A 15,576-nucleotide genomic window follows, 5' to 3' on the forward strand; every position below is an offset into this window, starting at 1 on the left:
TCCAACACCGCGTGATTAAGATGCCTCTGAACACTGAATTATATATAGTTCGGCAATACAATATAAGTGACCTTTATGCACCGCAACTTTAGACACGAAGGACGGCGGTAGCGCGTGTACGCCTGACGTGTGCCAGGGCAGCGAGAGGCGCGCCGCCGCCTGCTTCCCAGCCACGGCCAGCAACCCAAGCTGTGCGCGCCGCCGGCTCGCCGAGCGGCACAAGGCTGGCACACGGCAGCAGCAGATGGGAGAAGGGCCTCGCAGACAGCGCCGCGTGGCCCGGAGGCAGCAAAGCACAAACCGGCGCGCGCCTGCAACGTACTTCTACAATTACATCCTCTAAACCCTCAAAACAGGAGAGGGAAAACCCACCTATCTGGTTTATTCTGCCTCAAGGGCTGAGGTTCCATAATCTGATGCTAAAAGGGGTACCCATCTATGTTACTTAACCGCCTTGCTCTGGTACACGTGCTCTTCCCAGGAAATGCAAATTATTTTAATTTATTTTAAAGCAAGGCTTTTTATTGCATTTTAATTGCTCTCTATTATCTTAATGACTGTATTGAAACAACACTATTCTTCCATGGAATCACATACCTAACTTTTGCTATAAAATCCGTTCACTGATTCATGGACCCAAAGCCCTCAGCAGTCAGATGCGGGGGAGGGGGGGGGAGCTGGATCTCACGCTTGGATTCTTGATTTCACAACTAGTGCATCCCACGCATCCAGATAAACCCTTGACAACCTGACTTCTGAGAAAGAGCAAGAGCGTACACCATTCTTCTCAGAACCAATATTAACACACAGCTTAATTTTTCATCCCGGGCAGGTTCCTTCAACCCCAGAGGTTTAATACCAACGAGAAGAAAAAGCGAGTTAAGCCATACCCAAACATACCGGGCAAGTCTCCTGCCACCTAAGGGCTCTGCACACAAAAGCAGGCTCTACCGCTGGAGCAAGTCATGTATATGAGAAGGCAATCGGTAATCTTGAGTGATCTGGACAATACAAATCCAGTTTAGCGTACACTGAAAGTGCTCCTGGTTGTACAAGTCCAGAGTCATATTTTCATGAATACATCCTTTCGGGAGAACCCTTTCACACAAGGGTCCCAGCGGAGCGCACCTCGGTTGTGTCTTACACATTTTCATGTCCAGGGTTAAGAAAAAGTCGCCAGGAAAAAGGCGGGAGGTCGCGAATAGTTGAGGGAGTGTCTGTGCCTGAGCACACATCGGCTGAATGAGGAAATGCCCACGGACACCGGAACACCATTCAGGGTCCTGCAGAGCGCACAGCAATTGGACATGTCAGGACTGGAGCAGGAATGTCTCTTTTTCCAGCTGGGACACGTATGGCTTTTTTGTGGGGTTTTTTTGTTGGCTTTTTTTTTTTTTTTTTTTAGGTTCCTCTCCACAATGCCCTTGTGAGGATCTAGGTCAAAGCCAAGTTCCTGAGGGCTTTTCTGGCACTGAAGCGGCCATTGGGGTCTGTCCCTCTCATATTTCATTCCCTTTGTCACGCGAATATTTTTGGATATATTTCACATTGCCCTGACTTAAACAACCCCTGTCTTTTTTATCTCCTCTGCAACTTAAAGGTCCATTGTGTCAGTCAGTTCCAGTAAAGGTCCACCGCTTTAATTTTAAATGAAAGTTCCTATTATCACAAACTGTCCAGAATAACCATGGCAAAGATGTCGCTGTGTCTGATCACATCACTAATATTATTAATGAGGCAATACTAAGAGCCTGGAATTCCTTTCAAAGAGCTGCACCACCAGAGCAACAGCCCTAACCTGAACACCGGTCAAACGATGTTGACAAGTCAGGACATTTCTTGGGGAAAAGATGCCTTGTTTCAATATTCTGATTTCTCTTTGCATCACAAATGGCTCTCACTGTTTAGCAGTGCCTAAGCAAAGAAATTAACTCGGTACTAATAAAATATGTCTCCTACCAGAAGGCCATGAGTTCCATGTATGGCAACACACCTAGAGAAGCAGTGGTGGATAGCCAGGTTATCAAGGTAGGTTGGGCGTTCGTATCCTCCTCTCTCATCCACATCCTCAGCCAGGTGAAAATGCACAGGGTAACTGCCCAGGATTTGCTGCCCCATGTTTTTTAATTCCACTCCTGACATGTGAACAGAGCGAAAATTCCTTAGGATCTGTTGAGACAAATGTAGATCCGAGTACAGCGTTACAATATAAACACATGCAAAAAGAAAAACACTTTTTTTCTCTCTCTCTCTCTCTCTCGTTAGGCAATAGGTTTGCAGGGTAAAACAGGGCCTGATCCCAGAAGGAGCTGTCAGCCCCCTGCCGTGACTCACGGCAGCGCGGCATCTGCAGAACACACCTCCGGGCGCGGGGCTGCCCCGGAACAGCCGCCAAACACCACGCACAGTATTTAGCAACAGCAGCGTGCGACGCGGCTCTGGGCAAGGGGCTCCCGCCAGCTACAGCAAAAGGGGAAGCGTTTACCACCAGGCTCTGTATCCCCGCAACTTTATCTTTGTCAAGCGATTTTAGGCGAGACCTGCACAGCTCCCCAGTTTCCACCATGTGGTAGAGAAGTCATTCTACACCCAGCCCCTGCAACAGCAAGACTTTGCACCTCCTCCAGGAACGCATGGGACAACCAGGAGGAGGCAAAGCACGCAGGGCGAGACCCAGCGCTTCTCTGAGCCATGAAGGGAGCAGGGTTGCTCTGCAGGAACACAATTTCTTCAGTGACACCTCACAAACTGTGTAGCTTCCCGCTGAGCCTACAGACAGCGATGCCGCTAAAGAATCCCCTCTCGCCCAGGGAAGGGTACGTTTTTGCATACGCGGTGAAGAAAACGGCACAGCCTCATTGCCAGTCTAGTTTTGCAAAACAGGCGAACAAACATTTCCCTCCTTCGTAGACAAGCATGATTTTTTCCCCGGATGCAATGGTATTTTTGTGCATTATGTTGCTGGTTTACGAAACAGGAAAGGAACGATCTGAAACCACCTGGAGGCACGTGCATTAAAAATTACTCACTTTAATATGTCCGCCGAATGTGTCAAAGGAGAAAAACTGACACTGATTTTGTCCGTAACAGGAATCTTCCATTTCTCCTTGAATCAGTATATTTCTAGTCAGAAGACCAACCTCTGCCCTCATATCGACGCCATCTATGACTTCTCCAATGTGAAGATAAAGCGGGCTGCCTGTGAGAATCAGAAACCTTTGCATTCAGGGTGAGCACAGCCGCCTCATTACCGCCTTGTTCTAAGTGAGCACGTGCCTTTTATGTAAGCAACCACCAAGTCTGGGGACGTGCCCAGTTGTTAGTATTCGATCCCAGAGGAGATCAGCACTTCCCCTGGCTTCCACAAGGAACTGCTGCCTCTGGTCAAACTTCGAAGTCCCAATGTAATATCGGGGCCTTCATCTCTCATATGACAAATGCCCATGTGTTTGTGGCACAAGAACTAGCTAAAAAGACACGCAAATGTAAATGGAGAACGTAAAAGACAAGAAAATGTAAATATTTACCGCAAATAAGTGGATTAAAAAAAAAATATTTCGTACCATCAATTTTCACTTGATTACTTTTACATTCAGGGCAAGGAAGGAGATTAAACTCTTCAGCCTGATGCATAGAATAATCTGTACTGGCAATGACAATCCGGTCACCAGGTAACCAACTTGTTACCTCATCCACCAAATGAAGAATTATTCCTTTGGACACTTCCACTTTGAATCCATTATGAGGCACCCCTGAAAAATTAAGCAATCAATTATTTTCACAATCGTGCACGACAGAACCGTGCAATTAGCCAAAGAGCATACAAGGCTAGTTTTTATCTAGATAACTCTGCGCGCAATGGAAGTGCTCTAGCCATTAAATATGTCAGTGTCATCTCTTTGTAGGCAGCTAAAATGTTACTTTGCGAGAGTGCTGCTGTTAGTTTGGTCACCGTCCACACGAGCAAAAGACTACGGTGTTACTCTCATCCCCCTGCTCACATTCCCAGCAGCCAGCAACAGCAGAGCAAAGCAACAGAAGACACTCAATTGTCAGGGAAGACTAAACCTTTTATCCATCCGCTGAAAGCGGTAACGGTAAACCGGGTGCCATCGTAGGTGAGGAAATCTCTTTGGGCTATGGCTAACCCCGTCGTTCCACTCCCGTGATACTCCCGCTTCTCTTCTGCTGCGGAACCCCGATCCCCTCCGAGGATCCCCACCAGTGCCCAGGGCTGCCTGAAGGACACAGGGAAGGAGCAAAGCAAGTGACACCCCGAACCCTCCATCCCGCAAAGGAGCTCGGGCAGGAGGGGAGATCCATCCATCCATCCATCCATCCATCCATCCATCCCCCCCGCTCTCCCTCCCCCGGCCGGGGGTGCCCGCCGGGCCCGGCCGAGCCACGGGTCGTGCCCCTCCGTCGGGGCGAGCCCCGGGCGGGCGCGGCGGCCCCGCGGCGGAGCTGTCCATGGTGGCGCGACCGTCCCGCCCCTGTCCCCCCCCGTCCGTCCGTCCGTCCCCCCCTTCCTGCGCCGCCTCCCCGCCGCCCGCCTCACCTGTAGCCCAGGCGGGCGATGTACCTGCTGCCCAGGCGGTCCCGCAGCAGCAGCCGCGTCTCCAGCGTGAGGCTGCGGGCGGCCGAGTCCCCCACGGCGGCCGCCACCAGCCTGCCGGGGGGCTGGAGGGCCAGGAAGGCGCGCAGCCGCCGGCTCTCGCCGGGCTGCCGGTGGGTGTCGAAGCGTCCCGCCGCCAGCACCCGCGCCGTGCCGGCGTCCAGGACGCGGAGGTTGAGCCCGCGGCTGCCCCAGCGCTTCTCGGAGGAGTAGGGGCCGTGGCGGAGCCCGCCGGGGTGCAGGGTTTTGTCCAGGAGGGTCCAGGAGCGCGGCCGGCGGCCGTGCAGCTCCAGGACGCCGCCGCCACCCACGCCCACGAACTTCTGCCCGAAGCCCTCCACGGCCGCCCCCTCGGCGGCTCGCCCGTACAGCGAGATGGTGGCCCGGGAGCCGTAGGGGCAGCGCTCCGAGCCGATGTGCAGCTCCCCGCCGTCGTGGATGAGGATGTAGCGGGCCCGCAGGGTGATGGGCGGCCCGTGGGGGCGGTCGGCGAACACCAGCCTCCCTGGGGCGAAGGGAGAGGAGCGGGGCTGGGGGCGCGCACCGCCGGCGGCGGCGGGAGGTGCCACCCCGCCGGGCCGTCCCCCGCAGCGCCCGGGCTCCGGGAGCAGCCGGCGGCCCCGGGGAGCGGGAGCGGTCCCCCTTACCTCCGTCGCGGATGACGAGGGAGTGGAAGGCGGCGGAGCTCTCCAGGCGCAGAGCCGCCCCCCGGCCCACCACGGCGGCGCGGCGGGTGTCGGAGCCAGGTCGCCACGGGGCGAGGTGCGGGGCGACCTCCGGGCAGGGCCCTGCAAGAGAGGGATGGCGGAGGCGGCAGCGGCGGCGGCGACAGGGCGCGGAGAAGCGCGGAAGGGCGCGGAGGGACGCGGTACCGACCTGATGCGCTGCCGCCGCTCGCTGCTCCCCGACGCGTCCCGCGGCGGCGCCTGGACCGGGACCGGCTCCGGATCCGGCGCGAAGGGCAGGAGGAGCCGCGGTCGCCCGGGGCTCCCCGCGGTCGCCGCCGCCGCTACCTGCTGCCCGCAGCCGCGGAGCCGCGGGGCAGCCCCCGCCGCAACACGTGCGCCGCGGCGGCCCCTTCGCCGCGGGTCTGCACGGAGCCGGCGCAAAGGCGCATTTTGCTTTTGATGGGTTTGGGGGGTTTGGTTTGTTTGTTGGGTTTGGGTTTTTTCCCCTTCATTTAACCTAGCAAGACGGAAACCAGAAATCCCCCCCTTTCCCAGCTCCACACAACCCCGGCCACGGCGCGGCAACCCCAACAGCAGCAGGAACAAGAGAGAAGAGCCGGCGAGGAGAAAAGCCCCAGCGGCAGATGGACGAGAAGCACCGGCGGGTTTCAAACTTCGGTTGCGAAAAAAAATAAAAAAAAAAAAAAAAAAACAACCAACCCCTTACCTATCCCCGGCAGCGCCGAGCCACAAACTTTGCACGCCGCCTCTCGGGAGCTCCCGACGCGGGCTGCTGGGCACCCCGGCTGCGGGCGGCAGGCGCAGGCAGGGGCAGGCAGGCGCAGGCAGCTCCCGCTCCTCCGCTCCGGCTGCCTCCCCTCCGCCTCCCTATTTATATCCATCTTCCAACCGCTGGCGGTGCCCGCACTGTTTACAGCAGCGGAGCTGCTGGCTCCTCCCAGCCGGGGACGATCCCTCCAGCCTGGACGTATATCTGCGACCGGCGCCCAGATGCTCCGGGCCGGGGAGAGCCCCGCTGCCCGCACGCAACGGTCTTCGCCGGCTCTCAGCCCCGGGGGGCTGCGGGTCCCCCGCCGCGCTCCCCGCGGTCAGAGAGAACCGGGCGAGTCTCAGCCCGGGGAGGACCCTGGGGGCTCTGCGCAGACCCACAGAGCGCCCGGTTGGGCTCAAAAGCCCCACACAAAGTGTGCGGCTGGGGGGCCAGCTGCCTCCCCAAGAACGGCAAAGGGCTGAGATGTGGACCCCGATGTGGTGGCCGGGGCTTGACCTGCCTTGGCCCTTCTTGGGCCATTTCATCACCTTCCCAAGGGGGTGTTTTGCCCCGTGCTGTCCTGTGCCTGGCAGATCTACAGAGAACGCTGTAACCCGGCAGCTGCAAAAGTTCCCCTGAGAGTGGGTGAGCAGAGAGGTATCTGCCACCTCACCTCTCATCACTCCAAATGAACCTGTACTCAGAGCCTGCAGTGAAAGAGAGGAAAAACCTTAGAAGGTGTTCTGACAAGACACGGCCTCAAAGAAACCCATGTGCTTTTACCCCCATGGCCTGGGATAGTATTCCCGGCTTTTGCAGGTTCCTGCCTGGACTCCAGTCCCAGTGAAAATGACTGCCTGCAGAAGAACCATCACACAATGTTTGTTTTTTTTTTTCCATGAACCAGACTATCACATTTTTATGGGCTCTAAAATACATCATAACTGAGCTTCCAGGTGACACAAAGACAGGTAACTGCTTACTGTGGCCACTGCCCTCTCCCTTCCCGAGTCTACACATAATCCCTCATCACCACTCCAGAGAGAACGAGCCAGGAGCAGGCAGGCAACAGTGCCAACCGCTGCTCCTGCCCAGGACCGAAGCCAACGAGGTGCAAAGCCACAGGTGCTGCCGATCGCAGAGACATTTGTGTGCCATCATCTGGTCGAACCGTTCCAATCTGTCACCTCTGAAATTTATTCTGGTGCAGGATTTCTTCTGACGGAGGGCACAAAGAGGCTATAGTTATGGTAATAAGGAGCAAGTGCTGTCAGACATAATACGGGAACAGACTGGAAGCGGGGGGGAGGTGGGTGAGGGGCACGGCCATGCCCCACGCTCCAGACAACAGCTCTGGAGCCGGAGCATCACCCACTTGCGTTAAACAAACCCCATCCCCTCTCTTACAGCCTGTCCTGGGACCCAGAGTATTGCTGAATCTGGAGATAAGCACCCAGCCCAGCGAAACAAATCCAGATAACGCTCCCCTGTTTCAATACTCCATAAATACAGGGAAACGTTAGAGCTGCCACCTTTGCTACCGGCTGTTCATCTATCATTCAGTGCTGGCACTTCTATTCCTGTCTCAAATAGCTTTTGTCATTTTCCTTCCAAAAAAGCGGCATTAGTCAGCGTTGTGCCTCCTTCTTATCTGCATATGACACATGCGAATGCAGGTCATGGGAAAGCAGAGCTGTTATCAGAGGTATAGGAGGCTGGCCTCAAGATTTTTGGAGAAAGATTTATCTACTGCTAAAAGTTCCAGGCAAGACAAGACAAATAAAGAGTATTTTGTCTTAAAACACACTAACAAAATTCTCCGAATTCAACAGTTCTAGAAGTGCAAAATTTGAGGTACAAGAGGACTTGAACCTTTATTTGACACTGGCTGGGGCCCTAGAAATCTCATACAACTTTATTTGAAGTATTTACTCTGTGCAAGAGATTTCATGGACTTGCAAGCTAAAGAAAAGGCAACAACGATTAATCTAACATAGTAATAGTGGAAATAAATGTAGCGCGGGCTTTGGTTCAGGCTAAACTTTGTGCAGGCCCTGGGAAATGATCAGCAAAGCCAAAGTCGCGTCTGTTTACACGGGACTTTTCCTGAACAAGAACCCAGTATTTTTAATATGTGAGCACTGTTTAAATCCTTCAAAGCCATTTTACCCCTGTAGCCTCAAAATCCACATAAATACACTGGTCTGGCTCTTTTTCTGAAAGAACTACCTTCAGGTGAATGATTTCAGTGCCATTTTCCCCCATATTAAGTTTTCAGTGGCCTCAGGAAGAAAATTTCAGATTAAATGAGAATGGACATATCATCCTGTTTTTTAAAGATCCCCATCTTATTTTAAGAAAAGCAAAGATGGGCCTATTATTATCTGGAGTTTGGTGCTCGGGAGCTAAACTCTTTTCCTTTCCCTCTTTTCCAAATTTCATTTTTCGAGGCGATTTTCGCTTTGCAGCAGCACTGCTTTGAAGCTTACAACCGCAGCGCTCGGTCACAGGACGCATCCTCAGCACATTCCCCAAACATCCTCACACCTGCAAGTGGGAAACGATGACTAACGCTCACCGCCTCAAACATTTGGCTGGCGCAACTCTTCCTCGCAAAAGTAACCAACCCAAACCCATCTTCCAGTGTTATTGTTGGTTATAAACTAAAGTTTACCTTTCTAACAAACAAAAAATGGGTCATTTTCCGTAACGGGCTACCAGGTATGAGGCAACCTCGATGGCCTCGTGTCTCGGCGTGTCGCAATGACGGTACCGCTTTGCCCACAGACATGAGCGTAGTGGTCAATGACAAATATCGATGCCTGGCCGGGTTTCGTTTTAAGGCCACGGGGGAAAGCAGAACCGCTCGGAGGGGGGCGGGTGACCCGACCCCCCGAGCGCAGCCCCCTCTCCCCACAGACACGGGTGTCGCACCCCGGTGCGGAGAGGACGGTTCCTCCTCTGGAAGCGCTTTTCCCGGGCACACTCCCTCGCTGCGCGGTTTCCCGCTTCCTTCCCGCTCCTCGGGGAAAGGAAGGAGCAGCCGACTCGGCATCCCCCGAGCAACTCCCCGTTCCCACCCGGCGGGGAACCGGCGGCAGAACTCCGCCCGTGGGGGGTCCGGGGCGCCCGCAGCGGGGCCAGCGCCAGCTCGGACCGGGCTGTCCCCAACCTCCGTGTCCAGAGCTTTCCCCCCCCGCGCCGCAACGGGGGGGGAAAGGGGCAGCGGACAGCGGGGCGACACCGGACCCTGCGGCGCCGCGGACGGCCGGACGGCGGCGCCCCTGCACAGCCGCTGCCCGCCGCGCGCTGCCCGCCCCGCCCTCTGCCTGCCCCTCTGCCCTCGCTGCCTGCCCTGCCCTCTGCCTGCCCCTTTGCTCTCGCTGCCTGCCCTCTCCTCCCGGTCTGGGCAAACCTGCCTGCGCATCCTGGAAGCGTGGGACACAGGCACTTAATTCCTACATTATACTAATTTACAAATAAAATAACTTTTTTTTTTTTTGTCCTTGTCCCAGCCACAGATTCTGTAATTCTCCACTTTTTTTTTTTTTTTTTTAATTAAGTTTACATTTTCAATATAGCACAGCTGTATTTCCACAGGCAAGCCCCAGCTCGGAACGGGGGAGCGGAGCACACCAGTTCAGGTAGGAGCTGGAAGCTCTGGGGAGCAGTGAGCAACACGCGGCTAATGCTCACATCAGAGCTGTGCTCAGGGGCCACCACGGGCCCGGCAGCCCCACCAAACCGAGCACCACCTTACCACAACGTGGCTTTTAGTGCCTGTACTGACTCCACAGACTGTCTCCTTATAATGGCCCATCTGTGACAATCGCCCTCCACACACCGTACCAGTCTGGCGTCCCTTCTCCTGCAGACAGCGACTGCTTCCTACCCGCCTCATCACAGACCTGCTCAGGGCTGGGCACTCCGAGCCCTGGCTCCAGCTCAGCCGGAACGCTGAGTGCCAGCCCCCAGCACCACACAGGACCACCGCGTACCAGATTGCACTCAGTGATGTCCACCCTTGCCAGTACCCCTCGCCCTGGCAGCACGGACCCCAGCCCCACGCCTTCACTCAGCCAGCACCTGAATGCATTTGAGATATCAAAACCACATCTCCTCCTTATATACCTACCACTTTGTTCCACTTTAGGCTTTAGCGGTGTTTTCCTTGCTTTAAGCATTTGCTTCTTGAGCAGAGAGAAGGCCTTGGACTGCTGAGCTTCGGACAACACTCCCATGCTCCGGAGGAGCTGAAGCACCCTGTGTAGCAAGAACGGCTTCACCTTGTGCTGGGCCACCTTGAGAGGACTCAGATGAATTTTGGGCAGGTTGACTTCTCGGTCACAGTTATAAAACCGGAAGAGATTCCAGGCCAAGCTAGGTCCAAAGGTATCCATTAAAATATATCTGGAAAGTTTAAGGAGCATGTCACAGGACAACTGCTTTTCGGGTGGCTTCTGGCCCAGGTTCTGACTTAGCAAACGTCTCCTTCCCTGGTGGCTCAGAAGAGGGCCGCTCCTGAGCAGGCTGGAGGGTTTGTACGAGCCCACGGTCCCGGGAAGGGCTTTCTTACTGCGCAAAAGTCCTTCATAATCCATATCCCACAAAGAACTGTTGGGATTCAGGCTATGTTCTGAAATAATCGTAAATACAGTAAAAGCTATTAAACGTAAACAGCAAAGAATTCCGGTGAGTTTGTGTCTTTGAAAAAACCAAACAACTGTGTATACCTCTACTTTTATCCCTGCTCTGCTGTAGCCCTGGATACAGTGCAGACTGCTGTGCTGCTTTGACAGCCTTCCTGAACGTTTTGACAGGCCAAGTCAATAGATTTGCAATAGATGGGGTTTTAGGTACTATACTGTAATCATGATTATATGTGGGGTTTTTTTTATTTAAACAAATGTTTTCTGTAATGCTGGCGAAAACTATCTTTGTTATACGTACACACACTCCAGACTACGGATTCCTAAAAAAAAAAAAAGGCCAATCACCAAAAAAGTTATGTACTATTCCACATACATTTTCTGAAAAACGTTGAGAAAAACAACGATTCCTGTTAAAGATTTTAAAAGCCTTTTCCTACATGACTAAGGAAACTTTTACACTCCTGCTGGGCTGTTTGCACGTTGGGTCCAGCCCCAGGGCCCAGCACAGCCTCCAGGTTCCCAACAGACATTGGTTGGGTTGAAATAAAAGGCTCAGTTTTGCTTTCTAGGTGACCTCTCTGGTCTTCGCCTACGGATTACAGCCTGGTGTACCAGGGTTGGGCTGCGGCTGCTCAACGGCCACAGTAGCTTCATCCTGAGGACAAGAAGGTACCGGTATGGGAGAATCCAGACTCTCTGGAGCTTAAATGTGCTTCTAAGGCAGTGCCCCTACACAGCTCTCCTTCAATGAGGCTGAACCTGAAGGTTCAATTTACACCCTGAGAATTGATCAATAAAGCAATTAAATGCAACATAAGCAGGCTGGGACTTCATGATGAGCAGGGCTGTGAACACACGAGAAAGCTCTAATAATTAAAAGGGACGAGGAACCCAAAACTTAATTGCATCTTGCCAACAGTGTTTGAAATAGTTAATGTTATAACGTAACGGCATACTGCTAAAGGCTGGAGGTCACGTCCCAGGAGCCCTGGAATGTGCCTGCAGCCTTCCCTTTCATTTCTAAGCAGAGAACAGGATTTTTAAGAATGTTCTTCTGTTTCCTAGAGGTGGATCCCAGTCCAGCATGTCCGAGAATCTTCAGGTAGTTTTTTTTTTTTATTTGATTCAAGATTAAGGTCATCGGCCTCAGCTGGCTGTGACTTACAGTCCAGGGGATTGCTTGCGTATTGTAATTGTATTAGTTAAGTATTCTATTATTGTGTTGGAATTTTACATACCAAAATGCACATTTATTGCTGCAATTAATTCCTGAAATATAACCCTGTACTACTTAGAAAGTGCAAAATATGACTGCTAGGACTAGACAGCAGTGGATAACTCAGAAATATGTCATAATGAAAGCAGCATTTTGCACCTCTACTGCATCTTTCATGCAGAGCAACCGATAGCCATTGCAAGAACCCAATTCATAAGACCCCCAAGAGATCAACGAGCTCTTCCACTCATTTACTGATGAGCTGACGCAGAGGGGAACGAACTGCTTGTGCGAGATCCCTGGGAGGAACAAGGAGAGGGGAAGGAGGACCCAGCTCCAGGAGGACCCCAGCAATACGGGGTCCACATGACCCCCTCCTCCTATGCGGATGCGATGGTCCGTGGGGAGGGTGACTGCACACACCGCTGCCATCCGACTGGCGCCGGTCTGGGCTGAAGGGAAAGGGTTTTGGGGCAGACCCAAAGTGTCCCTAAGTGCACCTAATGGCACCGCTGCAGCAGAGCGATTTGAAACGTAAGCAACGTTAAATCTTTAAGTAGGTCTGCAAGCTTTCTAGAATAAACTGCTGTGTAAAACGTTATTTAGAATAAACAAAACTTTGGATCAATATCTTGTTTTCAAAGGCAGCCCTTAAACTAAACAGGACCTGAGGAACTAAAGGAGAAAATAAATTAGGGCCCCGTTGCATGCAGTCACCTCCCAAGTCACAGTCAAATCACGCTTCTGCCTACAGCTTGAAGTCAAACTGGAAGCCGGAGGCGTGTTTCCCTTCCCTTTTTTCGTGAGATAACAGTGAGATTTAGCCCTGGCAGCCACACTCCTCCTCCTCGCCCGGGACAGCTACAGCCGGGGCAGCCCCCGGCCCCGCCGCACCGGCGTCAGCCCATGCCGAGGGCGGACCGGGCGCGGTCCCCCCCTTTCCTCTTCCTCCTCCTCCTCCTCCCCCCCCCGCCAGCACTGCCCTCCCCACCGCCGGGCGCCGCGGGGGGACGGTCACCGTGTCGCTACTGACTGTTGACGCTCGTCGCCTGCGCCCCGGCCCCCACCACCACCATCTCCATCACCACCATCACCAGCAGCAGCGGCGGCAGCCGGGCGGCGGCGGCGGGGGGGCTCCTCGAGGAGGGACCCGGGGCGACCCGCCCGGGGGTGACACCTGTAACACAGACAGAGGGGTTGGCCCCGCAGAGCTCCCCCCGCTCCTTGCCCGGCTCCCCCCCGCCCGCGGCGGCTCCTTACCCGGCCGCGCCCGGCGGAGCGGCATGGCTGGCGGCGCTCCCGGCGGAGGGCGGCCCGGCCGTGCCCGGGAGCCCCGGCGGAGGGCGGACCGGCCCCCGCTGCAAAGCCCAGCTCCCCCCCCCCCGCCCCCGCCAGCCGCAGGCACGGAGCCCGGGGCTGGGAGGCTGCCCGGGCTGCGGCAGGAGGGATTTCCCCCCACCTGAGCGGACACAAGGGCCGGTTTTGTCGGGAGCCGCCGCCAACCGGCACCTCCCGGCGCTGCCCGGGCGGGGAGCAGAGATGCTCCGGGCTCTGCCCCGTGGAGAAACCCCCGGCAGGTCCCGCGCAGAGCGGGACAGCGAGCGCGCCTGCGTGTCCAGCAGCCCCCAGGCAAAGCGACAAGCGCAGGGGACCCAGTGGCCCAGACCAGAACTTGCCCGCCCCCCGGCAGACCTCCGGGAACCCGCAGTTTTACTTTAGAAAGCAACTGTGGTGTCTGCGCGCAGCCTACCGCGCCGCTGGGGCCGGAGGAAAGCCAGAGCAAAGCTTGTTTACCTTTGCAGGAAGCAGAAGACAATTTACCATTAACACGCTGACGGTGTAGGGGTCTTCTTCAGATTTCTTCTTTCTTTGGTGGCGGTTTGGGTTTTTTTCCTTTTTTTTTTTTTTTTTCCTAGGCATGTTACTCCAACACTCTGCAAAATTAGTGCGGTTATCACAGGAACCCAGCTACAGAACCAGATGTTGCCAGAAGCAGTGTCAAAGGAGTGGTGCTCACTCGCCTGATGTAAGGACCAGCTTGTCCTTTTCACTGTTTTAACCAAGTTATGAGACCCACATATTGCACAGCTGAAATATAATCTCCCACTTTGAAATTCATCCCAATGCAATCCAAGAACTACTGCTGGACTTTGAAAGCACTAATTACTAAGCAGGTAGTTTCTGCGCTGCACCTCATTCCCCAGAGCAGAGTGCCCGCCATCAGAGAGGCGCCTGACCTTCAACCAGTGCTGGGAGTACAAAACGACCGCATTTGCAACACATTTCAGAGCTAAAATAGCTAGTGAATTCCACAAAGAAGGATATAGGGAAATAAGTTAAATGGACTTAAACAACGTCATTAATTTACATTCATGAGAACAGGCCCAGGGAAGGAAACATTTTCCAAATGAGAACAATCAAGGTTTACTGCTGAACAAATAACCAGAGAGGAAAGCGCATTGGTTCTCTACTCCAACGTTTAGCATCCTTTAGAAAAAGGAAATATGATGCAGAGTTTATAAAGGATGTGTGCAATGCTAAGCGTAAACACAGGTTTGGGCATTTAGAAAGCCAAAGGGTCAGCACCCACAGCAGAGTTGACACGTTACAAGAATGACATGAGAGAACACGGAAGAAAAATGCGGCAGAGACAACATGGGGTAACAGGTCTCCATGTGAATGCAAGTTAAATTTATAACAGTTACATAAATTTTAAAAGCAAACTCCCTGGAAAATGCTACCTTTAAAGTTGTGACAAATATTTCCCTCTGGCTTTTCGAAGTACAAACATTAAACAATTACTGACAGGAAAACAGATGTGCCATATCCTACCTTCCCAAAAAAAAAAAAGCTGTCCTTCGCAGATGGCTCCAGTATAGGAACAAAGATGGTAAATCACACAGGAAAAAACAGATAGAGCATCCATATGAAGAAAAAACCCAAATGTTAGTGATCATTTACACCCTTGGAAGACCCATTGCATAATTTCTCCAGGCACAGCCAGCCATTTCTACAGTGACACATTGGTAGCTCTAATATATGCATCACAAGTTCTAGCAAAGGCCCACATTATACATTTAAATGAGAGAATGTTAGCAGTTTGCCGGAACAGACTATTTTTTAGCCCAAACCAAAGTTTCTCTCTCATAACCTCACATCATCCCCTTTCCCATCATTTAAAAATTCTGTTCTAACCTTTTTTCTTTAAGCAAACAGGGACCTGGAGTCCAGTGTCTTATTAGTTTCATGGGATGGCCACAAGTTTTCTTCAACTAGTAGTTCTCACATTCCCCAGCAATAGTGTTTCCAAATGCCTGAAATAGTGATGCTTTGAGACAAGTTTACAATACAACAGAGCTCACTACTACTATATGTTTTATTTTGTGCAAAGTGATAAATAATAAAAATTTCAGAATTCATTTAAAAACTACTGGATGGGAATAGGACAGCAAGGAAAATTATTTAAGGGATCAAACAGGTAAACAAATTATTGAATTAGAAGAGGGAAGAAGACCCACACCAGTGGATCACTCATAGGTCATGAACATTTTCATTAACAGCAAAACATTTGCATTAGTTAAAAGTACATAAACTTCGCAAAGCAAAACAGACAACGCGGAAGCCAGAAGAACAGTGATGCACCTCTGAGAATC

General features: G+C 53.0%; 1 protein-coding gene across 1 annotated transcript in view; it reads right to left on the bottom strand.

Moving 5' to 3' along the window:
* The window catches only part of LOC309676142 (cell surface hyaluronidase CEMIP2-like), a 54,622-nt gene extending 43,939 nt beyond the window's left edge, over positions 1-10,683 (bottom strand). Inside the window, exons 1-7 of the mRNA XM_082488624.1 lie at positions 10,191-10,683; positions 5,263-5,403; positions 4,559-5,120; positions 4,069-4,238; positions 3,564-3,752; positions 3,030-3,199; positions 1,960-2,169 (exon numbers count right to left, since the gene is read on the bottom strand). Of these exons, the coding sequence (XP_082344750.1) occupies positions 1,960-2,169; positions 3,030-3,199; positions 3,564-3,752; positions 4,069-4,238; positions 4,559-5,120; positions 5,263-5,403; positions 10,191-10,656 (1,908 nt within the window). The 5' untranslated portion in view covers positions 10,657-10,683. The remainder of the gene's footprint in view (positions 1-1,959; positions 2,170-3,029; positions 3,200-3,563; positions 3,753-4,068; positions 4,239-4,558; positions 5,121-5,262; positions 5,404-10,190) is intronic.
* Positions 10,684-15,576: the final 4,893 nt, after the last annotated feature.

The sequence above is a fragment of the Vanellus vanellus genome (assembly GCF_965231255.1).
Source record: "Vanellus vanellus genome assembly, chromosome: 11".
NCBI classification, from domain to species: domain Eukaryota; kingdom Metazoa; phylum Chordata; class Aves; order Charadriiformes; family Charadriidae; genus Vanellus; species Vanellus vanellus.